The sequence below is a fragment of the Rattus norvegicus genome, chromosome 3, assembly GCF_036323735.1.
Source record: "Rattus norvegicus strain BN/NHsdMcwi chromosome 3, GRCr8, whole genome shotgun sequence".
Classification (NCBI taxonomy): domain Eukaryota; kingdom Metazoa; phylum Chordata; class Mammalia; order Rodentia; family Muridae; genus Rattus; species Rattus norvegicus.
Genome location: NC_086021.1, coordinates 37,921,638 through 37,948,835, shown reverse-complemented (window position 1 = coordinate 37,948,835; position 27,198 = coordinate 37,921,638). Strand labels below are relative to the sequence as shown.

Genomic DNA, 27,198 nt, shown 5'->3' with positions numbered 1-27,198 from the left:
TCTCTCACAGTGCTGATCCTCCCAAGACCCAGCACTTCTCAAAAAGAGTGTGTTAAATATGGGATGTATTTTAGCAGCTAACTGTCAATATACCTGGAAACCAAAGTGCTTACAAACAGGCTATTTTGCTTCCAGGTTCTTTTCCAAATAAGAACAAAATAAGGAGATTGTTCTTTTCAAAGATATAATTTTTTTTCTAACCAGATAGAAAGAAGTTGTTAGTATTGGAGGCTTATATGGTTTTGTAGGTCATTTGACACTGCCCCAGAACTATACAATTTTAAAGCTAGATGAAAGTTTAATTTAACACTCTATTTTTGGAAGTTGATATTTTTCAGTAATTTTCTAATCTCCAATTGAAGTGATAACATGCCTCCCACACAGTAATGCTAAGGGATCGAAGGTAGCTCATAACTAAAGTAACTTGAATGAAGAGAGAGCGGTTTCATGTTTTTAAATAATTTTTTTTCCTTAAAGAACAGGAGATTTATAATGGCATTGGGCTGTGTCCTGCACTTTCTTCACTAATATAAAGCCGGAACAAATACAGGTATCTTTACAACTGTTTTTAGAAGATAATATGGGAATTGAGTTAAAAATTTAGTAATACTTTTTCAAAATTTTTTTTCTGAAGTATCTGTTTCTTCAGGGAGCCTGAGGTTACCAAGACTTGGTTCTAATTAACACGTTTTACTGAACCATTCCGCCTTTCAGTGTGAGGACTCCACAGAGTCGGCGCTTGCTTGCAGAGGTGTAGAGAGTGAGAGTGTAAAGAAGACTGGGCTGACAAAAGACCCGGGCCTCACGATGGACTGCCTGAAGCAAGCGCCCGTTTAGGCTTATTTCCACAAGCAGTGGGACAGTGTTATTTTAAAAATAACTGGACAGTAATCAGCTCCGCCTCATAGCCTGTCTGTGATGTGTTCATTTTGTCTCATCCTTTTGTATTTTTTCTTGGCAGTTTCTACTCAGGAGTTCTACAAATCAAGTGTGAAAAGTAGCCATCTGACCTGGCAGGACCCTTGCTTAAGCCCTGACACCTGGTGTTACCTTTGTCTTCCTTCTAATTGCTTTCCCTTTCATCCTTATGGAAACCCAAATCTGCTTCTTAAAGCTGCTGTTTAAATTGTATCATTCAAAGCTAACTTGTAATAAAGCAGAACTTGTACTTTTAGTAAGTGATTATTTCTTATTTCAGAGAGACTAATATGAGACAAAGCTTTATGCAGAAACGTTTACTGCAAAAACCTGAAAACTGGAAAAATACTGTACTGAATGCTTAATTGAGATTGTGCCCGGTGTGCATGCATATCTAAGGCATTATGCGAGGTTGAGGCTTCCTACTGATGAGAGCAGTGGCCAGTGCTATTCTGTTAAGTAGTTTTGTAGGATTTTCTCTTCCAAGAGGAATTTGTCCTCACATTATTGTTTCCTCTGGGATCCTATTCAATGACTCTGCGGTCTGATTCATTAATATTGCTTGTCTTCAGCAGAGAGTATCCAGATTTGACCTGCCAAGTATTAAATTTTTAATGTATTACTAGTTCTTTCACAGAATAAGGCTTGTCTTTGTTCTTCGTATTTTTGTACCGTTCAGCTTGAATTAGATACAGTTAATTTGTAGCATCACTAACTGTGCCTCATTTAAAACACACACAATGCACATATAAAATGTTTATTGGTGGGATATTTCAGTGCGAATAGCTACCTTTTTAATATTTGAAAGCATACATTTCCAAATTTATTTCGAAAAGTGCCAGGGGTGATATGTGCTATGTACAATAAGTTAATTATTATGCCATTAACATTGATGATGTTGAATGTGTATTAGTTAATGTGTTAATGACGTGTTAATTACTGCACACGTTTGTGAAGACCCTTCAGGCTCGTTCTATGATGCAACATGTCAACTTGAACCAGACCAAGTAATCTGCAAGGCAGACTGTAACTCTTAGAGTAACACTTGTAAACATAAATTATAAATTAAATTATGCTTTTTATTATTCTTTCTCTTCCCGGTAGAATGGATATGTAATCCTTCTGCTCTCTGCACCTGTTAGAACCTAACGCTGGCAGACTCTGTTTTCCCCAAGAGGACTGGAAGAGATTTGTTATGTAGTAACTTATGCTTTGTTTAGCCCTGGCGTTTAATGTGTATTTTATATAGAGTCATGTGCTTTTCATCCCGGAAGATTTTCTTCCTCCTCTTCCTTTTTCTCTTATTCTCTTATCTTCTTCCCTTTTTTCCCCTTCTTTTTCCTCTTCCTCCCCACCCCCAGTTGATTTAAGATAAACGTGACTCTCAGTCCATTCGCAGGCAGGTGAAACAGGCTGCTATTGCTATTTCATATCAGTCCACACACACTTTTGATTTAATTATGGTGGGTTTTTTGATGTTAGTAGTGGGCTGTTTTGTTTTGTTTCCCCAAAATAGTTGAAATCTTACAAGATTGGTCATTTGAAGACAAAAGAAACTGGTTGCAATTTCAGACTGTAAACAGAGGCCAGATTTGCATTCATTTGAGACCATGGGATAATAGGTTTGTTTTCTGTTTCATAAATACGCTTGTACTTTGAAATGTGAGCTATTTGGGCCTTACTGTCGTGACTGCTTTGCTCTTGTCAGTATCTTTGGAAAATCCACCTGGTGATAATGATCTTCAAGAGATTTACTTGGGGGATAACTTTAACTCATAGAATTGTGTTACGTGTACAGTGGCATTTTTTTTTTTAGCTTTGTTACTTCAAATTCATTGTTTGATTTTTTTTTAAACCAAAAACATTTTTTTTGAGAGCTCAAATTTACTAAGGATCTGATAGTGAGGACTTTTTTATTTTTCCTGTTATAGCCTGCCTTCTTCCCTATCCCTCTTTTTCCTTCCTTCCCTCCCTTGTTTCCCCTCCCCCCAGTAGTCTCAGTTTCGTGATGATTAAAGTAGGCACAGTGATAGCATCTACCTTCTGGATGTTAGAACGACCAAATGAGTTAATACAGATCAAGTATTGTGAGCAGCGTCTAGCACATAGGAAGCTCTTAAAAATGTGCTGGAAATTGTCGGGAAACACTTGATATCCAGTTTTAGTTCCCGAGGATCTGTTAAGAATTTGAGTTTTTGATTTTCAGTCATTATAGTTTCAGACCCTACTATAGGAAAGCACCTTAATTTTTTTTTTTTTTTTTTTTTTTGGTTCTTTTTTCGGAGCTGGGGACCGAACCCAGGGCCTTGGGCTTCCTAGGTAAGCGCTCTACCACTGAGCTAAATCCCCAGCCCCAAGCACCTTAATTTTAACAATTCTATTACTCCAGTGTTGTTTCTAGTCCTTCCCCTGGAATCATCCTAGTCTTTTTCATTCATCTGAACTTGCCTGATTCCCTACAGCACTGCTCTTACTAGGGATTTGTACTGGTATGGAAGGACGCTCTAACTGAGTCTTTGGTCTCTCTAGCAAATATTTGTGTATCTCTTGTTTAACAGCCCTTATGTCCTCTTGTAATACCCATGCAAAGGGATTCTAATAAATCTTGTGTTCAGCATTGCACATTGTTTGTTTTAGCTGCCTTCCACTTCATGCTTCTTCCTTTAAGAGCGAGCCATTACGAAAGGTTAGATTCACAGTTAGCAGGCTTTAGCTCTCCCTTTTGAATCAGTGAGGTTGCCGTTTTATTGCTCTCCGACTTACACTTCAGTGATGAGAGTAAACTAGCATCAGATTAAAGGTCAGCAAATCCCATCAAAGAGAGGAATATTAGGGGCAGAGATAGTTGGAGAGGCAGCACACCACTGGGTATTGACAGGGTGATTCCAGGGTATCAGTCAGCAGAATTATAGCTGCCCAGAGAGTCAGTACAGCTTTAATGAGCCTGTGTGAAGAGGAAGAGGGTGGATTTATGTAGTTCCTCATAATTTTCTGTAGAGACTGTTATTGCAGACATTCTGTGGAGTGTTCTGGTCTTTCATTTAATTCAAAGGTCCTGGAGCTTATCCATCCTCTAAATTCTTTTTTTTTGTTGGCTCAAATCAACGTTGACATTTCCGTGGCTTACCACCTAAAGCATCCAGTTCAAAGTCAGTTTTCTTTAGGCAATTTTGAAATCTGTAGATCCTTAATATAAACCTGTAGATATGGTTATTTCCTCCTCTGAGAAGTAGGTTAGCAATAAAGAGTTTTTTCATAACCAGAAAGCAAGGGTGGGCACACATTTACGCACTGCCCTTTGAGGAACAGAGGAAAGGCGCTGCTCACACTTGCATGCCTTTCTGACCGGTCTGAGTGCTCCTTCTCCTCTAGCCTTTCTAATTAATTGTCTGCATGTCTGTGTGCGCCACAATCTTACCCGTCATGCCCTGTACCGTCCTAACCGGAAGAGGACACATGGATGCTTTTAAAATTTTTTTCTAATGAGAAACACTGTATTGAATTGCCATTATTTTCAGTGTTACCTCAATTTTGATGTGTTGGATAGGAAATGTGGCGTATTTCTTGAGAGAATGGTATTAAATTTATGTAATTTAGAGAGATATGGTTTTAAGAAATCATAAACAACAAACAAACAAAACCCCCGAAATCTTTGGTTTTGCCCAGTTCAGAATCTACTCAAGATCTTGTACATGCGCAGCAAGTGCTGTCCACTGAGCTGTCTCCTCACCCTGAGAAAGGACTTTGGATGTCTTTGCTTAAAGTGTTAGTGTTGGACAGGTTGACAAATAGGGTTTTTTTAATGTTAAACTTTTTTATTATTGATACTAGAAAACAGCTTAAAAATTCAATGGAGTATTTTATGACTTTGCAAAGCCAGCCATTGTTTGCAGTCTTCATAGAAGAACATACTCTTTTGACTGTATTTCTAGAAGAATGAGTTATTTGCAAAATTCACCAAGATCTGCTTTGCAGAGGCTTTTAAGCAGTTTGTGTTGTCCTTGAGTACTATGTGGGTGGTGGATCTTTTGGAAACCTGGGTAGTTTTTAATGGAAGGGAGCGGTGGTGTGTGCACCAGAAAAAGCCCAAGTCTCAGCTTTGACATTCAGTGCTGGCCTCAGCGCTTACAGCAGCAGCGTGTGAACTCTTAAGCGGGATGCATAGAGAAGAAAGCTGCCATGAAAACACAGAAGCCATTTTCAGTCATTATTTAGATGCTTCGTTTATATTAAAAACCTAGTGTACTTTCAAACAAGATCATGTGGCAACTCTAGTAAAGCTATGTTTCCTGTAATCATGTTTTGCCTCACAAAGCCTTTCCAATAAAACCCAGCCTGTGTCCTTTGTAATAGTACAGATAAAACTTTATGCATGCCATTCCATTGGAATGTATGGGGAATGCCAATGGCCCTCTTGGCATATTTCCTAGCGCTCTTTCTAAGCGTTGCCTATGCATCAAGATAATTTGGCACCCCCAAAATAACTAAGTGGACATTCTTTCCTGAGGGGCTAAAAGGGGGCTGGTAGGCATTTACTATTCATAGTCAGGTGGCTGTGATTTCTATGTTTACTTTTGCAAAAGGAAAATGGTCACAGCAAGAGAAAATAATGCACAGGTAAGCAAGAGATTAACTATCTGATAGGGCCAGATTCTTACTGGCACGAGGAACACGTGAGTGACATGTGTTGGTTACTTTAAGGTACACAGATATATTTGAGATTTTAAAATTCAGCTAGTGTTTTCACTCGTAAATTCATGAATGGAAAAAGGACCCTTTCTCCCCATTAGTAGTTTCAGACTAAACACTTTATACAACACACGGATATGTATGCCTTTGAATACTACCGTTCATTTCATCTGTGAAATAGTTGATTAAAGTTTCCAAAACACTAACGAAGAGGATATGTAACCTTGGCCTTGTTTTAACTAATCTTAACAAGAACACCGTGTCGCCATTTTGAACACTTTAATGAGTACATTTGCTGGAAGAGCAGAGGCTTTATTCAGAACAAATCAGCAGCGCCATTTACTTTCCCTGTGCTCGTCACATGGCTGTTCTCAAGGCTGCCAGCTTTCTGGAAGGAGTGAGCTCTGCTCACTCCCAATGAGCAACCCATATGTTTTGTCATCACCATGGATCAGCGTGCCACTCAACCCCTAGGGTGATGAGGGACTAAGGCTTGGGCTGTGATACTGAGATGGCAAAGAGCAATATCAAAATATGCTACAGACTAATGACACCACAGTCTGTGATGAAGAAATGTAATACAGAAAAAGGCTGCAATCTTTAAACAGGACACAGTTAACCTAGTAATAGACTACCAGATGTTAGATAATTCTTAAAATTGTAGGGTAGAATTGTTTCAGATCATACCTTTATTGTTTATATTCACAAGTTGGCCTTTTGGTAATGTTTCACATTTATATAATATACCAACCAGCTTTTTCACTGACTGAGAGATGTAGTATAGTAAGAAAATTGTTTTTGGCTATGTGGTTTATAGTGACTTATTATTTGTTAAAGTGACAGTTGTGTGCCAGGTGCAATATCAGACTTTTTATATATTTTATGTCATTTAAACCCTGTAACCATTCCTTAAATTGATGGAGCCCCTGTTCACAGAGAGTGAAGAAAGACTTCCTATGGCAGTAAGTGGTAAGTGGATAGGTAGGGCTGGAGTCTTGGCTGTTCTGACTCCATAGCTGCACTCTAATTTAAATTATAATTGCAATGTGTGTTTTATTTTAATTTTAAAATATATTAGTTTTTAAATGTGTGTGTGTGTGTGTGTGTGTGTGTGTGTGTGTGTGTCCGTGTGTGTATGTGCTACATGTGAGTAGATGCCCTTAGAGGCCAGAAGAGCACATCCAATTCCCTGGCACTGGACTTGTGAGCTGTCTGATGGTGCTAAGAATTGAACTCTGGGGGCTGGGGATTGAGCTCAGTGGTAGAGCGCTTACCTAAGAAGCGCAAGGCCCTGGGTTCGGTCCCCAGCTCCGAAAAAAAGAACCAAAAAAAAAAAAAAAAAAGAATTAAACTCTGAAAGAAGCAAGTGCTCACTTTGTCACTACAGCCCCACAACGTGACTTTTAATCCAATATTATGATCTATTTCTTTAGGTTTTTTATTTAAGAAAGAGAAAACTGTATTTACAGTTTTGAATCTTTTTTTTTCTCCTTTTTCATGTATGGTGTTTTGCCTGTGTATATATCTGGGCATCACGTGTGAACCTGGTACCCATGGAGGCCAGAAGAGGACATTGGCTCTCCTAGAACTGGAGTCATAGTTGGTCGTAAGCCACCACATGGGTGCTGGGAATCAAACCCAGGTCATCTGGAAGAACAACTAATACTCTTAACTGCAGAGCCATCTCTCCTGCCCTATATTTGGAGTTAATACAATAAACAAAACAAAACAAAATCCCTTCCTACATGAGCTTGGGTTCTGTGTTCATTTAACCTCTTTGGAATTTAGTTTTCTCATCAGTGAGGCTAATGGCACCTACTGGGATAAGATTACTTAAAAATCAAGTAAGCGTGCTTGTGGAAGGGAAGGTACAAGTGTTGTTTGATATGCGTGGTATGTATGTTCAATTTAAATTTAAACCTGGAGTGCCTTTAGGCCAAGAATGAAACTCTAATACTCACAGTTGCTAGAATAACATTATCACTTGTAAAGTAGGAAGTAAAAGCTGTCTACATGAGCAACAAAGGGACAGGATTTTTGAGGCAGAAATATTTAGAATTGTGAACTGAGTCTGGGACGAACTTCCCTGAGTCTGGAAGATGTGGTCTTGCAAACATTAGAGCGTTCAGGGATACAGCCTTGAATCGGCACAGGATGCCCTCTATGTTAGAGGGGGCCGCTCCACAGAGTAATGTTATCCTGCTCACAGCACGGCAGTGATCTTAACTGACAAGACAGGAAATGAAAGTGCCATGGCGACCTCATTCTGTTGGGAGAAAAGGCAAGGAAGCAGAGTGTGGGGCTGCAGAGGGGAAGCTCGCAGTCCCTGCCTGTGTAAGCTGGTGCTTGTAATGCAGAGTACACAAGGACTAATTTGTTTTGAGAGCCGTCCAAATGTGGGCTCTAACATTTTCTGGTCAGGACATCTCAAACATGTGGCAACTTTAAAAGGCACATTGACACATTAGATCATTAGATCACTGGTGACCACAGAGCAGCCAGCCACAAAGACCTATGGGCATTAAAGCACACCATTATTGTAATTCTGCCTCCCTTGTAGACATACCTGGGCTCTGAAGCACTTTGCTTTCTCTTTAAATAATACTGTTTTCTCCCTTTTAGAATTTAGTTGTCATATTTACCAACCTTAAAAATGTTCTCTATAGAGAAGATTTTTGCTTGAACATCTTTTCTTTTAGATAAAAAGAAAATGGCCCTTTCTCTTCTCTATCATGCGTAATAGTTTCCTTTAAGAGCAGAACACAGGTAACCCTGGTTGCTAATACGCGTGAGAAACACGGCCTGTTTCCTCCTCATCCTTTCTCACTGTCTCATGCAGGCACAGCACACTTCATATCTTGCCCTGGCCCCTGTTCTCTTCTTCTGTAGCTGACAGTGCTTATATATCAAGCCTCCAACAAGATGCAGCTCCATTTAACAAAAAAGTGCCTTAAAAATGTAACTCTCCTTTCTGCATCTTTATTGTACAGTCCATCTGCTCCTTCATCTCGGCTGCTCCTCGCTTCACAGTCACAAGGCTCACTCCTTTTTCTTGTCTCTTGAGGCAAGATCTAATTGGCAAGAGGAAAGTCCTCAAAATTTGCCTTTGCCAGCGAACAGTAGTCTCAGCTTTTTCTGTAAACATTTGGTTAAAGTAAGCTTGAAGGTTAAAGAGAAAGTGTAATGAAATGGAGGGTGTACAGACTCTTTTCCTGCAGAACAAAAAAAGGCTTTCAAGTGAATGAATTACCCTGCAGTTTGGTAGTGAGGCCGATACCTTCGATGGTTCCAAATAGTAAAATGCTTATCGTTAGTGCAGGGTTAGCTCTTGTGTAAAATACTCTTTTGTTGCTGGTAAATTAATCTGAGCATGTGGTATGTCTGGGATTGGTGGTGTGGTCAGGGACAAGAGATTCCCACCTGTCCTCTGTGCTGCCATTTGCCTTGCTGGGAGCATGCAGAAACCAGTCATAGCCTTGGGAGTTCCCAGGCAATGAAAAACGCTTGTGATTCAAGAAATGCCTTTAAATGGTTTCCCTCCCCTCATTTAAAGTGTGTCTGTGCAACTGCAGGAAAATAACAACTAGGTTCTGCCCAGGAGTCTAGTACCTGTACAGACCGAGATACTAATAATGTCATTATGGCATCTAGCCGCTCTCCATCGAACCTCTAATAAAGGTCATTACTTGCTGGCTTTCGTGAGTGAGATGGCTCTGCAGCCAGTGCACAGAGGAAAGTTATCAGTGCTGTGTGTTAGAGACAGGCATTCTGCCAACAGCTTTATAATGAAGGAGAAATGTAATAAAGCAACAGACTGACAGTTTATGTGTTGAAAGTGAAGGAAATGGAGGTGTGGAGAAGCATTATGGGGAATCTTTCTAGTCATATCTTCAATTTAACCATCAGGGGAAATGCTTCAAAATCTTAGATTTATGAATTTCTAGTAAGCAGTTTCCCAGCATGTAAACAAACCTCAGTGGGCTGTTTTAGGAAGGTAGATTTGGGCAGTGAAGTAATCATTTTTATTCCTCTGATTTTCCAAATAGAAATGGACATATATGATAAAAATGTCAGCCACACTCTCCACGTCAGGGCCCTAACAGGATTACATGTCAGTTCTTAATGTCTCGCTCTGTTTTTCTTTGCCATGAATGGCTGCATTATTGCTCACAGGAACTTCACTGTAATATATGGTAAGAGACAAGTAGCTCTTTATGGCCAGTGATTATTCGGTTTGAATGAAACCTGTGATTTATGTCCATTTAACTGAAAAGCCTTGTAAATTCCCAGTGCTGCATTTTTCCTCAATAGAGAATGAGTCAAGCGAAAGTGACAACTAGGTTGGCGTGGAAATGTGCAGTGCATTGCCGTGTTATATTTAATATACCTGACATGAAAAACGTGCACACACCACACAGCCACCTTAAACAGGAGTGGAAGTGACATTAGCTTGTAATATGACTGCCATATTCAGTGAATTAGACACTAACATGGACTTAAAAGGCGGTTGGTTTGGAGCAGGCGTGGGATGGGCACTGGGGCCAAGGGTTGAGCTAGGTAGCTGGATTCTCTGTCATTCGTTCACAGTATTTTAAGAATTAGCTGACTTTGTGTTGAAAGAGTGTGAGCCTGCCCTTCCTTTATGAGACTCAGGAAATGCTGATGCTGCTCACCTCGCTCCTCCCCTAGTGCCTTTTCTTTTCCTCTTTTATTCTTTTTCTTTACTCGTCTCCTTCCCACCTCTCCTTCCCGCTCTTTCCCTCTTAGTTCTCCTCTCTTTGCCTTTCCGTTTTCTCTTCATTTAAGGGTCCACATTTAAGGGCTTGGTCCCCTTAGTTCTGTCTCCAGTCTACCCACTGTTTCTCCTGAGAACCACAGCCTCTCACATTCTTCTATAATCTCACAACTCCCACATCCAGTGGTATACAGTTTGTCAATACCTTTGTTTCCAGGTTATATGACAGTTTGAACAAAAAAAATAATGGTTTCAAATGGACTCATACAATAATTAGCCGGCAACGTCATTCTGTCTCTAGGACCTCGTTGTCATACCCTAACAGCTTTTTTTTTACAGGTTTCAGGCAGGGTTTTTGTTTGTTTTTGTTGTTGTTGTTGTTTGTTTGTTCCCATGTTTAGGTAGGAAAAGAGAAGTGTGTTTATATTAATCTTCATAACTTGGCTGATTTCTCAAATAGTAGCTGGCTTGAATTTTTAAAATGGAGTTGCTAATGTCATTAGCTAGGTTCATAACTTCTGACCACAGTCCTGCTTATTACATAACAGACACAAAATGAAATCTGTGCAAAATTACAAGACCAGCTGGAAATGCTAGAATTGTTACTTGTTTTAAAGCCTCAACAATTCAAGTCTGGTTGAAGATGTCTGATCTGGCTCTGTTTACATTATTCGGCTAAACTACTGTCCTCTGAGCTACATCTGTGGCATGGGAGGCAAACGAACCAAAAATACGTGTGTCACAAAAAAAACCACAGAGACCCTATGGGCCAAGCTTTGTGTGTGGTTAGTCTTGCTTTATAGTCCACGTACTGGGGAGGAAACCCGTTTCTACAGTAATGTTTCATTCTTGACAAATAACCTACTCTACCAACAAAATGGGTTCCTCACTTTTAAAATTCCTCCGTTTTAAAATTGTGGATGGCTGGACCTTAGTTTGATTCCTGACATGCAAATGACAATATATCTGCAGTCGCTGTGATCTGAAGCCACTCTGGTCCTGGACAGACAGAGCTTACTCTAGCCCAGTGGCTTTGGTTCTTGAAAAGAGAGAGCCACAAAGCTTAGTGACCCAAGTTTGCACCTTCTCCTCTTAAGTCAAGCCTTGTTGTGGATAGTGTTGTGCTGCTGGCGGCTAGTGCTGCACGATTCAGCCAATGCACATTCCTAATCTGCTTATTTATAATTCAAAAGCTCGCCTATATATTAATGAACCCTTAATGAGATGTTGAAAATGCCTGAATTACAGTCAGATTATTGAACTGAAGCAGCCCCGTAATCATACCATTTGAGTGGGCTGTGGGTACTTTCCACATCTGCAGCTTAGCATTGTGAAGGGTGTGTGTGTATTTGGAGAAAGCTTTATAATAATTTTGACCCGTAATTTATTTATTGCCCTCAGATGCAGTTGTCTATGCAGATGCTCTCTCCCATTATCTGTGGGGCAGGTGCACAGTGTGTTGAAAGACAGCTAATTAGGATTTGCTGAAAGATATGCAAAAACTGTGGGCTTATAACAAAGCCAAGTTCATTGTTAAACAATGTTTGACTGTGTTTGTCTGATTTGTCTGGATCATGTGGATACCAAAATGAATGGCATGGCTATAAGTAGACTGTAAATGGAGTTTTGAGTTTTTGTTTTGTTTTTGCCTCTAACAAAACAAAACTTATTAATATGCTGTGATAACCAAAAGCCTTGATGTATAACTTTATAAACCTATTCCAGAATAGACACAATTTGAATTTAAATTTTTAATTGTCATTTCACCAAGTTTCAGTGGGAAGTTACCAGGACCTTTTGATGTCATGGGCTGATTCATTCTGGCCTTCACAAATCTAGGTTCCTAAAAATGATTATAGGTGCCCAGAGGAGTGGAAGTTGTGACTGGAAGCCATGTGTGCCCTAGGGAGGTTCGAGAGCCTAGTGGTAGTGATGGGGGGGTAGGAAGGCTGAGAAATCAATAAAGACTTAGGTAAAAAAACAAACACAAGTATTGAAGTGAGAGGAACTTTATGAACCAGGTATTACTATTTAGGCATCCCATACGTGTTCCTTTCCTTAATAGGGAAAATATGTTCACTTTTCAAACTGTAGTTTTGAAAATAACTTCATTATTGATAAACAGCCTTCTCAATGCTGCCTAATTGCACAATGCTTTTCAGTGCTTTTTATTGACAGGGTATGAAGTTTCTGTTAGGAAACGATTTTTCTCATGGGATTTGATGCACATCATTTAGAAAGTAAATACAGAAGAATTTCGTTAAGACAGTTTTCTTGTTCTTGAGGCAGGCACATGTTGGTTTATTTATGGTTTTAGAAAACAAGCATCATAAGACAGTATTAGCACTATTCCGACATTTCCTTGTGTCAATTGCTACCGAGCCTCTTAGCACAGGGTGGTGGTCCATATACCATATTAAGTGTTATTAGACCACCACAGGTACCTAGTCACTTTATGCCTTTTGTAGTCCTGATGACTTTTCCTATCCCTCATGGTCTGTTTCCCTGGCGTATTGGTCAGTGAGCATCTATTCCTGTCTGCCACACTGTGCAGGGACTTCAAAGAAGTGTAATAATTTTGGCTCTGGCTAAAGGACCTTACCACATGCCATGAGGAAAAGGGGAAATTAGAAAGCTTACAAAAACTTGAAGTCATAGTTTTAAAAATATACACATTTGCAGCCAGGTAGAGCAGCTCATGCCTCTAGGTAATCCCAACCTCAGAAGGAAGAGGCAGGGGCATGTCTTATATCGAGACCCTATCACTCAACAACACAGATGTTTCTCCTCTTTTCAGAAGACATATAATTATCTAAAAAAAGAAGGAGGAATAAACACACACACACACCACACACACACACACACACACACACACACACACACACACACACACACACACACCCAAAAAGGTGAGCAAAAATTGACTTAAAACAGATGGAAAAAAAGAGCCTAACTTGATTTAACATTAAATAGAGTTGGAAGTGCAAGAGGAAGTCACTCAGTGAGCTCATTCACACCAGGGCATGGAGAGCAAGGTGTGTAAGCCGGGAGTGGGTCCTAGTCAGAAGGCCTTAAGACTTGAAACATTTTAGAGTTTGAGAAGGAAGGAAAGAAAGATACCAAGTAGAAAACACAAATTAGCCAATATGGAATGGTTCTAGAATACCAGTTCTTTCTAGTACCCCAGCAACTAGCAAATACATGGTTGTCTTACTATCAGCAGTAACATGTTCCTAGAGATTTTAGCTTAAAGAGTTTCTAACTTTTGGCTTCCCTAAATGAATTTATTCCCTTCAAATGTTATAATTTTCAGATCCTATTTGTCTCTGAACAGGCAACTGATATATTTTTAAATTATGGTGACTTAGTTGTATTATTCAGTTGAAATTATTTTTAAGTAAAAGTGACAGCTTTAAAATGTTTGGGGGGAGGAAATCACAGTGTGTATTTGAGCTAAGGCAACCAAGAACTCTGTCATGCTGTGAGTGTAATTCAGAGTGTCTGAGGATGAAGTCTGTTCGTAAAAGAATTGATGGTACATGCAGGTTAGCATATGAAATCTCAGAGCTGGTGATCAGTTGAATACTTGGCAGCTTATAGATGTTACTGTCATGTAAGTTACACCAGACACAGAGTGTATGCTACTGTGGATAAACAACAGGCACACGAGCAAGAGGCAGAATCCAAATGCAAGCATGTAAGATGCCAGCTCCCCTCCCCATGGCTTGTCACTAGTGCAGGGAACCTGCCTCGAACAGATTTACAGAGGTTAATTGGGCTGGGATAGTTTAGATTGTGTTACACATTAATGAAAATGCTGATTTTGAGCTGTCATGACTCCAGTGCTTTTTATACCATGATAATTATTTTAAAACTTCGTCTTCTGTGTTGTTGAAAACATGTTGGCAGAAAGCCTGTGTGACCTGATTAAACCTATGAATTGTCAGCTGTGATCTCTGGTACTCAGAAGAGGCTGCTGACTGCGTCACTTGGAGGGTCTTGATTTAAAAGCAGAGTGAGAGTGAGGCTACTGTGCCCAGTGCTCCATTGCTGTGTCAGTGGCACATTTTAAACCGTATTCAGTGTCTTTGGGCAGTCCGCTGGCATGTGCCTAGCAATGCTGTTTTAATATGTATTCAAGTCTAGCTAATCACTTCGTATTGAATGTATCTTGTTTTTCAGGTTGTGTGATAGAAAGCCGTCTAGTCCTGACTATTTCCCAATTTTTAAAACAGCTTGTAAATTAAAACTACTTTATGTGAATTTTCAATTCTGTTTCTCTGACTGTACAGAGACAGATTAAGCACACTTTGATAATTGTATGTCTCTGCATGATTTCCTGCTTTTTAGGAACTCTTTCCTACTTTATGCATATATCATTTAAATCTGAAATTTAGATAATCAGAATATTCTAAGTCAGGTTTACCTCTTTTAAAGAGTCCAAGTTGGAGTTACATCTGAAGGGGTGTAGTAGGAGTCCTAGGATGCATGTAGATGTGTTTTGAAAACAATTCTCATAGTCAAGCTTGTTTACCAAATGTGAGCGATGAAGCTCTCAGCATGAATTGTAGTGCACTGATGTTGTTTGATCATTTTCTCAAATAAACAAAATACTCACACTGTTTGTCCTCTGTCTCTCGCTTCTTCTGTCTTTCTCTTTCCTTGAAGGTCTCAGCATCAGAGGAGCCCAGGAGGAAGACCCTCCCGACCCCCAGCTAATGAGACTGGACAATATGCTTTTGGCAGAAGGGGTTTCAGGTCCTGAGAAAGGTGGGGGATCGGCGGCAGCAGCTGCAGCCGCGGCAGCCTCTGGAGGTTCTTCAGATAACTCTATTGAACACTCAGATTACAGAGCCAAATTGACCCAGATCAGACAAATCTATCACACAGAACTGGAGAAATATGAACAGGTCAGCAGCCGCCACTCTCAGTCCTGCACAAACCCTCTATTGCTCTTCTACTAGACCGTACTAACCAATCCCGAGGGCCGTAAGGGGTAGGTGCTAACACAGTCTAAAGCAGGCAAAGATGGTGTGTACAGAACCAAGGGAGCTGTGGGAGCCATGGAATGAAGATGGTTTGAGCTTTGGGGGCAAAACTAACCTTCTATCCCTTTGTCTCGGTTTCCCTCCTTCCTCACGTTCATACCTAACTACCACACCTGTAAGCCCTTCCTTCTTGCTAACCTCTCACTTGATTCCCTGAAGAGCTCTGTAGAATTGGACCTAGGCACTGGCTTTGTTCATAAGCCTTAAACACTTGCAAAAAGGGAAGCATCCTTGTTTTGTGAGCTTTTGATCTTGTACACTGAGTTCTAGGATCCTCCTAGGAATTAGTTGTATGAACTGTGTTAGGCTATGTGGAAGGAGTTTCTGGATCATCTGAGGATGAGGCCTCCTGCTTAATTGTGATTGTAACAGGACAGGGCAGACCAGGCCTTGTGTGCTAAATCCCTGATCACAAAGAATAAGATTAAAAATCTCAGCAAACCTATTAGCCATACTTCATTGAGCCTCAAGTATCTTTGAGTTTAAGCTATGTTATGCTATGTGCCAACAACAGAAAGACACTGCCAATTTAACTCTAAATAAATGGTTTCTGGAGTCAGTGTACCGTGGTAAGATGTGAGTAGTCGAATCTCAATATGTTTACGTTGGCGATTTAAAGATAAAAATCCTTAGATGCAGGACCTCTCACTGAACCTGGATTCTCAATTGAAAGGACTTTAGAAGACCCATTATAATGTTAACTTTTGAACATATACAAAAGTAAAGAGGTCAGTTAGGTTGAATCCTGAAAAGTTGCCATATTCAGGGGTCAAAACAATAAGCTGGTGCAGTTGCCTATCTCTAGTCTCAGCTCCTGGGGAGGCTGAGGCAAGACAATTGCTTCTGGACCAGGAATTTAAGCCTAGCCTGAACAGCAAAGCTAGACCACTACCTCACAGAAAACAACAGCACTTCATGCAGGTGACACCATAGTTGTTGCCTAGGTGAGCAATCAGTGTCCTGCCAATCTTAACTGTCTCTCCCCTTCACTTTTTAATATAATTTCACCCATAAATACTAAATGGCAGTTATACATACTGCTCATATACGTTAGTAGGAACTCTGTGTGTGTTTGTGGGGTAGAGAGGTGAAGTCTAAGAGCAGTTTTAGGATCACGGCAGTATTGTCTCATTCAGAGATGTCTCCCCTGCTCCCACATATGCACGGCTTACTTAGCAACCCTGCCTGCTAGAGGTCTGTTTGACACAGCTCATGAACCAGCACTGACACAGCAGCACCCAGGGTCCACATTCTGATATGCAGCTCTCTTGGTCTCAGTCTGTGCTCTTGGAGAGAAGTATAAGCTTAAAGCACCCGAGAGCATGTCCACTGCCTAACAATCCTTGTTGCGTGTTCTCTCTCTGTGTCTCTCTCCCCCTCCACTCCCTCCACCTTCCCCTCCCTCTCTCCCCTCTTCACTCCTACTCTATTGATCCCTGGAAACCACTCTTTAGTTTTAGTACTGATTTATCACAGTTCTCTGAACAGTTCAATTATATATGTTGGCCCCCTACCCTTGCCTTTTCTTACATTCTGAGAATGATGGTATTAGACAAATGTTACATCTTTATCCCAGAGGTGAGCATTTTAAGGAAGAGTAGAAAGATACATATAATGTATAATATTAAAATGAAATGCAAATTAACACTACAAAATTTTCTAGTTTTTTGGGCAGGACTTTCTGGTATTCAAAAGTATGTTTCATTTGCAAGCATACATCTTGGAAGAGAATGTTCAGATAAGAACTTTGGAAAAATTATTGTGCATGTGTATAAAAAAATCCAGTTTTCTGAGTTGACGTGAATAATTGAGAATAAACAAAATAACTCATGGTTGAAAGGTTGCCCTGAGCATAAACAGTAGAAAATGGTTCTAATTTGTAGTATGATCCTAATTGTATAACTTTATGCTAAATAGATCTATGCATATTTACCAGGCAACTGCCACCAGTCAGCTTGCATAGAAAATGGGTATATTGGGGCCAAATGGCATCACTGTTCTGGTCGGTCCTGACTGTCCCTGTCACAGTACTCTGGCTTTGCACCAGACTCACTACTTCACCCAGATGGCCCTGTTAGAAACTGGGTGAAGCTGGCATCAATGGAGAGCAAGGCCTCAAGTATTCTTGTCTGAGAAATGTCCTCACAATCTTCCAAGAGACTTCAGTAACTTCAGTGTCAGCTTACACCAGAATCAGCTCACTAGGGTGTGTGTGCGCGTGCACATTTTGCCTTAAAAATGCACATTATATACAAGTTCTACATAGACTAATAGATTGTATTTGAATTAAATAGAAAATTGAGAAATATAAAATTTAAATGTTATAATGGATTATATTTCTGGATATAGTTAGTGGGTTCATAAATATTTCAGTGTATATTTCCTTCCTCATTTTTAACATATCAGAAGGACACCTGTAGACATGTGGAGTCTGCGCAGCACTGTGAACACACAGATTATGTTGAGTTTCATAGACTTAGCAGGACTGTAGTTTGCACACGCTGTCCTGTAGGCTCAGCTGTTACAGATGAAGGAGTGGTGTCTCACCTCTTGCACGGTCTTTGCACAGCTTTAGCACAGTGTCTGTGCCAGCGCTGTAGGAAGGATTTCCCTTGTTTGGACACAGAACAAGGGGTTTTGGTTACTTGAATGGCTAGAGTTAAGTGAGGGGAAGGAAGAGCATCTCTAAAATAGATCGCATTGTACTTCCATTTTCTAGATGAGTTAATTGTCCAGTGTCACACGTCAGTGTCAGAATCAGGCATCAGATTAGTTTCTGATCAGAGGCCATCCTTGTCCATCGTGTTTTGTTGTCACACGAAGGCCTGGAAAGTAGTGCAGGCCACCCTAGTCAGGCAGCCAAGGAGCAGCCGTGTTGGTTTTTGTTTGAAATGGGAACAAAAACAGGTGAAAACAAGTATCTTAAAGACTTTCCAAAAATCATATTTTCTTCTTACAAGTGATCATGGGAATGCCAAATGACAGGATGTTTATCAGGAGCTAGGAAGGACTTGTGCATCAAGGCAGATTCAGTGAGTCCCAAAGAAATAAGCTAGGCCAGAATCTTAAGCGGTGTTTACTCTGCTGTGTTTTGCAGTGAAGCTGTAATGAAAATGTATCTGAAGCCTGCTCAGATTTAGACTGCCATAAAATTAACAAACATCACCACTGCAGTAAATTAAAGAACCTTACAAGTTACAAGCACAGCCACAGTCACAGCTGAGCAAGCTATAGAGTTGAAAATCACGTCTAAGCGACAAGGTTCAGCGTTACATACTAGGGATGGATTGTCTGCAGAATTCTATTCTTTCCCCTCCAGAAAATGTTCTTTGATCATACATCTCTGTTTCATAGATTTGGAAATTTAATGATATTTTTAGAATAATCATCCAACTTCAGTTATAAATGTTTTTGAAATATTACATACTGGTTATGTGTTTACAGTGAGGTTTTTTTTTTTAATTTTGCCATCCTCCAACAGGAAACAATACCATTCTACTTTGGTCCCGTTGACCTGACAACTAGCTGGGATATGATAGTTTTTCAAGGCTTTCAGCAAACACCTTGCAATACTTCATCTTGAGTTTATTGCTTTCTTTTTGTTGAGAGACAAGCCTTCATCTTCTTGATCAGCTCCAGTTCTTAGAAAATGCCTTTACTGTAATTTTCAAGTATGTACCCATGATTAGAGGTCCAGATGTTAGAATAGATGGATTCTGAATGAACATAAGCCATGGGCGCTAATGAGACTTGTTTTTAAGAACCGAAGCTCTCAGATGAGCTGTGCTTTCTTGGTTTCTCTACCTTGCTACCAAAAGAAAATGAACACACTGGTTTTGCAAATGAGATTTGACCTCAGTGTTTGTCCTCAGTTGAAGAGGAAAAGATATATCATGCCTGATGCGACTCTCCCACTCTGCTTGCAGCAGAAGAAATGCTTGTATACAGGCAATTCATGCTGTAATTTACAGCTGCTATAATAGAGATGACACATTGAAAGCTATCTACTATAATTATATTGAAATACATTTTTGCTGAAGGCAAAAATATTGTAAGGTTCCCAACCTTTCTTAAGCGTCTAGAAACCTGCTCCTTGAATTCATCCCAAATCCACTAAAGCACTAGAACCAGACGTAACTCTGCTTGCACTCAAATCCTGGTACTGTTTACAATAGCAAAAGGCTACAAAGAACTCGGGACTCCTGGGGAATGGAGGGTAGAAGAATTTAAGGCAAAGTAAAGGCTATGTTTGTGGTTTTGGAGTATCCCTACATTATATACTTAAATCTGCTGGCGAAAATCACCTTTGCTTGTAAAGAAGTTTTATTTTATCAGGTTAAAAATGCTGATGTTACCACTGGAGGCTGTAGCTCAGGGAAGGATCCCTTCAGCATGTATGTGATCCTAGGTTCAATTTATGGTCCTGGCAAGAAAGATGCTGATGTATGTCTGTGTTACACAAATGCTTCGCTCCATTTTGCCTCTTCTAATAGCTAGGTAGATAAACGGAGGGCACTAGCTGGTGTGAATTTTATATTTCAGTCTCTCTAGCCAGGCTCTTTCATCTATTGCTTCAGGGGAAGTGTCTTTCTTACTGATCAGAAATCTGGGGAATTACCAGTGTGAGGAGTAATTTAATACTTGACGCTTTGTTCTGCAGAGTGGCCAGTGTATGGTTTTCTCTCTGGTTTTTTCTTTTTTTCGGAGCTGGGGACCGAACCCAGGGCCTTGCGCTTCCTAGGTAAGCGCTCTACCACTGAGCCAAATCCCCAACCCCAAGTGTCTGGCTTTTAAGACCTCAGGTGTGCTTTGTATCAAGACAGGGTCTAGCTGAGTCACGCAGGCTGGCCTTGAACTTGTGATCCTCTGGCCTCAGCCTTCTGAGCAGCTGAGATTACAGGCATATGCCAGCACATGCAGCCAAGTTTTACCCATTCATTAGCTATCATGCCAAGGTTTTTCTTGCTTGGAAGGAATATTTGCATATCCCTCTCTCTTTCTCTAAGTAAGTTACTGGTTGGTTGGCTGTATATTGATTTCACTCCAGCTGGCTTATGCAAGATCTTTTAATGTTAACTTTTATCCTCATATAAGAATTTGTAGATTTAATAAGCACTCAAGGAATATGAAAATCTTTAACATTAGAGTAAGTCATATGAGGTGATCAAAGAATTTAGAAAATGAATAGTTGAAGTCAGATTTTAGGGTAACTGCCGTTTGTAATGGGGTCTCACTGTGCTTTTGAGGCTGGGCAAAAATTCCCCGGTTCAGTGAATCTTCTGCTTGGAAGTAACCAGGACTATAAGCATGCAAATCACACCAGACAGGGCATCCTCCTTAGAGAGAGTTATTCTTTCCATCAGAAGTAGGTTTCAGAATGAGAGTCATATGAATTGTTGCTAATATTAGTCTTAGGTAGATAGTTGCAAAGACTGAGTCAGTTTTTAGAACTGATCACCAAACTAACAATTTTTTGTTTTATCTGATTTTACAGTTTGGCATTAATTATATGAATTTAAAAGAAGAGAAAAGCATTTTTCAATTGAAAAAAGCCCATCAAAAACTTTTAAGAACCTCTGAAAATTTTAGTTTTGTATATGAACCAAATATATTTGGATGTCAAGGAGGCAGTTTTGCTAGCTAAAATATATCACTAGAGCATTATTTAGAATGTAAATATTTTAAATTCTAGACTATCAGTTGGTTTCTGTTTTTCTAAGGAGAAAGGGCTAAATGGTGAGGGAAAGAACTTACAAAGAAGATTGATTAAGATATTTTAGCAGATGAAACTTTTCATGATTTATGCAAATTGCATCAGTATAGTGTATGCTTAAAACACAGAACTCATCCTAGTTTAGTGGATGAATTGAAAGAAAAAAGGGTTCCTCCTTTTCTTTAATATTCTAGTTAATCAAGGTAAATTTGCATTTATATTACAAATATTTACTAGCAAGTTTTTAGCTGATAATTCCACTTGGCAACCTAAGTTGATGAAAAGTGTCTGTGTTAGCGATGTTGTCTTGGATACGGGAGGTGCCGGACGTCCTGCCGTGCGAGTGCAGTGTGAGCATCGGGACCGGCATCTGTTTGGGTGGACTTTCCAAACAGCTCGGTAGTCCTGGGAGCAGCCACTCTGCTCTATGTTTTTAAGAAAGTTCACCTTTTTACAGAATGGGTGATGAGGCACTGCTGAGCTTTCCTCGGAAACCAGTTCAGATGATGCTGAAAATGAGGCTGTAATTTACTTTCGGTGGTGTAGAGGAAAAATATCACTTTGTCTAAAGTGTATGCATCTTTCTTAAGGGTGTACCCAGATTTTAATTATCTAAATGTAAATACTTAACGAATTTTACTTAGAGTAATGAGCTAAAGTGCACACACATAAATGAGATGTTCTAATTAATCATGTATGAACTACTGGCTTAAAGGAAAGCTCTGAGTTCCGAGTGCTGGGCTAGTGCCAAGTTGCTCATCAGCGTTTTCATTCATACATGGCTCCGTTTAATAAGTCGTGAGACGTTCAGCAAATGTTTTCAGAAATTATGAGTTTTTAAATGCAATTTTTTTTCTTTTAACCTTTTCCTTTTTTTCCTGTGAGCCTCTAGATGCCCATTAGGAACCACAAAGAAAATATTCATCCTGGAGAGCGTAAAATCAGGCAAAAACAAAGAGAGCTAATATTTCAAGAGTCATTCTCATAATGCCTTGAATTACTTACAGTGACATATACCCTGCAACCATAAGGTATAAGTAGGTTTACAGAAATTCGCAGAGTGCAGTGAGAGCATTAGAGCTCTCTTTATTCTCCAGTCAAACAGTTCTCAGTTTGCGTTTGCAGGACTCTTAAAACTTCTGAGGCCCCACCCCCCGAAGCTTTTGCTCGGTAGATTCTGTCAGCATTTATCATAATAGGAAATCTGAAGTTTTCATTAATCATTTGGAGAATTAACAGCAAGCTATTACAGGTTAGCCTAATTTTTAAAATTTTACTGTATTTAAAAAAAAAAAACCTTCAGCTGGGCGTGGTGATGACCTATAGCTTTAATCCCAATATTTGGAAGCAAGGGGCATGTGGGTCTCTGTGTCTGAGGCCAGCCTGGTTTAGGAAGTTCCAGGTATGCCAGGGTGAGATAGTGAGACCATGACTTAAAAAAAGAAAAGCCATCAACAACAAACCCCCTTCAAACATTTGTGAGAAGAATATTGCAGAACCGTTTGCAGACACTAATCTTAGGCATGAGAGAGATGAGCTTTATTCACGCACTCACTCCCCCAGTCAATCAGTTGTCATACAGTTGAAGTTTGTAAGGGATTTCTGGGCTTACACATTGGAAGAGAGAAGAGATAGCTAGATATCAGTGGCCTTTTCAGAAAATTGTGGATATCCTCTTTTATACACCAAAACATGACAGGTGGTAATCTGAAACTGTATGACTGAACACATTCTCTGTTCCTTGGGAATCCGTTAGTCTAATCTGTAGTTTGAATAGATTCTTCTCCCTATGCATGCTTTTGTAGTATAGTGCACTGATTGTTTTGGAAGCATTAGCTCACTGGATTGGGATATCTTGTGTAATAATGTATATATTACACATAATACACATCAGTATTATACACTATGAAAATAGACCGCCTAATGTCAACACGGAATATCAGAAAGTCTCCAGGGGAACTACCGGTCACAGGTTTTCAGAAATCCAAATTTTCATTTGAAAGCTAACATTCTATCATTGATACAGATTCTGCAAACTGTTTAGTTCTACGTGATGGGTTGACTTGGCTCATTTTTGAGAAAACATTTACCAAATATCCAACTCTAAACAATAATGACTTATTTGTTTTCAAATCAAAATAGCATTCTGGGGGAAAGTGAAAGTGATCAAATTCTGATTTTACCCTTACAATGAGTTTTCTTGAGTTAGTCACCTTTCGATATGCAGAAGTGCTTCTTATGTACTTGTCCTTTGTCATGGAGTATTAGACCTGCTTGAAGGCTGAGATGTAATGAGATAGACCATCTGTAATTTGACCAAGAATGGTCCTGAATGAGACTGACATATGTGTTTATGTGACAGTGTGGTTGTTTTTTGTTTGTTGTCTGTCTGTCTGTCTGTCTGATGAGTCAAGGATTACCAAGCCCATTGGTCCACAAAATGGTCTGGTACTGTGCAGTTCCACGCTCAGTCAGGAGCCGCTAGTCGCAGTCCTAGTGAAGTTAGGCTAGTCCAAGTTGAGATCGAGAGAATCCAGAAAAGGATATGAAATACCTCAGTAACAGTTTTCAAGCATTGGTTATATATTGAAATGTTATTCATGAATTTTTTGAATAAGATATATCATTAAAGTTAATTTTACCCAGTTTTTTAAATGTTGGCTTATAAAAAATAAAAACCTTTGTGACTCACTCTGTTTTATGGGGAGGCACTGTTCCCAAGATACGAAGTCTTGTGGCCAATTATGAGTAAAGTTAGAAAGGCTGTCCTTGGGGATTTAGTGTGCACATATGTCGGCATAGAAACACCCAGGAGCCCTGCAAAAATATATTTCACAGCTTCAGTTAGCTCATCACTTTCCAAACATACTGTACCTTTGGACCATCTGTTAACATTCTATGGAACTATAGAATTTGCTAATCCTGTGAGAAACAGTTCAACGTTTTTCAGTTTACTTATGAGAAAACTAGAGGCTGAGGTTGTCATATTATACAATTTAGAAACATTATAAGCATCTCCTTAGGGAAAGTACAGGAAAAATATATACATGTCTTTCTTGGCCACATGGCCACTTGCTTTCAGCTAGGTGTAAATCCAGGTTGATAATATAGCAGGGAAATCTTAAATTTACTTTTAAAAAGTTTCATTTTCTTAAAGATAGAAAAACTTATTTGTTTTTTTTTTTAATTTCTTTTTGAGGCAGTATCTTGCTTTGTAACCCAGTCCAGCTTGGGATTCACTTTGTAGATCAGGCCACTTCAGACTCATAGAGATCTAGCTGCCGCTGCTTCCTCTGAATGCTGAAATTAAGGCATGCACTACCATGCCCAGCCGAAGAACTGTTTTTAATCTATAGAATTCCTTAGTATTTTACTATTTATTAGAAATTTCTGACAATAACTAGCGGTCTTTTAAAATTTGTAGACTATCTTTGATTCTTAAAAGGAAGCAAACGAAACTCACAGAGTCCTCTCAGAAATACACAAGTACATACAGTTTCAGGAGAAGCTGTCTAACTTCCGAAGTCTTCTCCTAACCTCTCCCAGGCTGCAGTTGAGTTGCCTTTGATTATGGTGCAGGGTGCTAGTTTCATGGACACTGACCAGTCTTACTCTCACTCTTAGAAGCAGTACAAAAGCCTAACAGCCTGTAGGTGTTTATTGGCTGTCTGCATTGTGTTTTGTACAACTTCACTCTGAGGAACCCTGTAACTCAACCACCACTCACAAGGAACAAGTTCTCACAATTTAAAACATTTGGAAAATGCTTCAAATGAATGGGAGCAAGATAAATGGCAAGGTTAGCTCTTCAGTTCAGTAACAGTGCTCGAGTGAGCAGTGCTGAGGGAGGTGGACATTATCACAGCTTCAGGATGTGTTTTCCTACGGCCTCAAGATGCCAGGTGCTCTTTATTCAGAGTGCAGACTGCCGCTTATCCACAGAGGAAGCATTGGATTCAGTGCAGAGCCACTCACACAGCACTGAATGTGCACTACAGTTGGCCAGCTGAACAAGATGGTCTCTGAGGGTTGCCAGTTAAAACGTTTCAGACTCAGCTTCAATTCTTGGTCTCCTTTGCCTTTCCCCTGAAGAACTGATTTGTTTGGGAGTGGGGGGGTGCTGCAGAGTGGATACAGACTCATGTTCTTAGAATGCTTGCTTTAGAAAGCTGTGTGCTTACTTAGGCTGGGACCACTGTGCTAGAAGATTTACAAAACAAAGCAAAGCAAAACAGGAATCCCTTCTTTCTCCTTCCGTTCCCCCTGCCTCTGCCCCTCTAAGCTCGACTTGTCAAATCACTAGGATGCTATGCTTGCGATCTCCTGACCAGTCTTACCTGTAAAAACGCCTCCACTCTTTAGAGCAAAAGCATCACTTCCCTCACAAAGCTTCAGGGTGGCACTACTCCTTTGGAATCAGCAGAACACTCCTTAACCATCCTTCCATTGGCCTTTACACTGGTTTATGTGGTAAACAATATTGCATCATTTCTGAAGGCCAGCCCTTCCTCATTTCCATGTTCTTGGCAGCTCAGGAAGGGTTTTAACTTCATGATGCTGCAGCAAACATTTGTTGAGTAAACACAGCGCCCTGGAGAAAAGAGAAGGCATTTAGTATTAGCCATGAGCATGCACTTGATAGGAGCTGGCCACCAGTGCATTCCAGTGGGAAACATCTGTAAGCGGAGCAGGACCGGGTGGGAAGGGGGTCAGGGTCTGCTCCCTTGCATGTCTGGCCATTCAGTTTCAGAAATCTTGCTGTTGTAACCAGTACCTCCTCAGCCTCTTAGTTCACACTCTTCCTGCTCACTGCGGAGTGCTGCTGGCCATTGTGAGTGAGGTAGGAATTTAGATGGGCAAGTGTCTGGGTGTGATAATACAAAGTTTCAGTTTCCTCAGGAGTGATGTTTTCCCGTTACAGGCATGTAATGAATTCACAACACACGTGATGAACCTTCTCCGAGAACAGAGTAGAACGCGTCCCATTTCCCCGAAAGAGATCGAAAGGATGGTGGGCATCATCCACAGGAAGTTTAGCTCCATCCAAATGCAGCTCAAGCAGAGCACGTGTGAAGCAGTCATGATTTTAAGATCAAGGTTCCTTGATGCCAGGTATGTGAAGCCGTGAACTGTTTGCTTGGCTTTTTCCCTTCACCCCTCCTAGGTTGTTTCCAGAGAAACTGTCTTAAAGTCTCCATTACTTTGGCTATATGACCTCCTTTCTGTGAATAGACAGGTGATGCACGTCATGGAGCCTGTGTGTCGGTGCCGCCTTTCCTTGTATAGCTAGGTAGCTGCCGACTGAGCGACTCTGAGAAGTGGGTTCCAGAGGCTTTGGAACTCACTACATCCTTTCCTTTCTGACTCCAGAGCAGTGTTGGCTTTTATTTCTGTCGTTTTTGTTTTTTAAATGAAACTAATAAAGGTTTGCTTTAAATAATTTTTTAAAGATTATTTTTACTTTCTCCGTGTGGGGTGTTCTGCCTGCATGTATGTCCTGTGTACCAGTGTGTGCAAGAGCTCATGACAGTCAGAGGAAGGCATCAGGTCCTCTGGAACTGGTGCTGAGGACTGTTGTGAGCCACCCTCTGAGCGCTAAGAACTGGGAACCAGGTATTTTGCTCTCAACTGCTGAGCCATCTCTCCAACCCCTCTAAGAATTGAACATTTACTCTGCTTATGTCTACTGTCTGAAAACACCCGAGACAGTGATAGTCTAGAGACGCAGCTCTGCTTGATTGATCACATTACCATAAAACACTGGTCTCTGTCAGGCCAAGTGAGAAAGCCTGCTAGTGTCCCCCGTGTGGTGTGAGTTAACGGACGGGATGTGGTAGTTAATTGTCTATGGTGACCTACGGAATGTCACGAAGAGCTGTCAAGGACTTAGTCCAGACTGACTGTGAAGATGCCTCTGGGGCATTTCTCAAGCCACAGGTCAGTCCAGCTTTGGAAAAGAATTTCTCTTTTTTCTTGTTTTCTTCTCTTCTTAGATTTTGACAGAAGCCATCATTTTCATATAGATCCCATAACATTAACACAAATATGTGAGGCATTGTTTCAGCTAGAAAACTAAGGGTCTGCCAGACCTGTGT

At 40.2% G+C, this 27,198-nt stretch overlaps 1 protein-coding gene across 3 annotated transcripts in view; it reads left to right on the top strand.

Moving 5' to 3' along the window:
* Pbx3 (PBX homeobox 3) overlaps positions 1 to 27,198 on the top strand; it is a 193,716-nt gene that overhangs the window by 131,121 nt on the left and 35,397 nt on the right. For 2 of the 3 annotated variants that reach the window (NM_001107834.1, XM_006233975.4), the window contains exons 3-4: positions 15,011 to 15,252; positions 26,025 to 26,215. In NM_001107834.1, coding sequence (NP_001101304.1) covers positions 15,011 to 15,252; positions 26,025 to 26,215 — 433 coding nt within the window. The remainder of the gene's footprint in view (positions 1 to 15,010; positions 15,253 to 26,024; positions 26,216 to 27,198) is intronic. The other variant, XM_039105260.2, reaches the window with a different exon arrangement.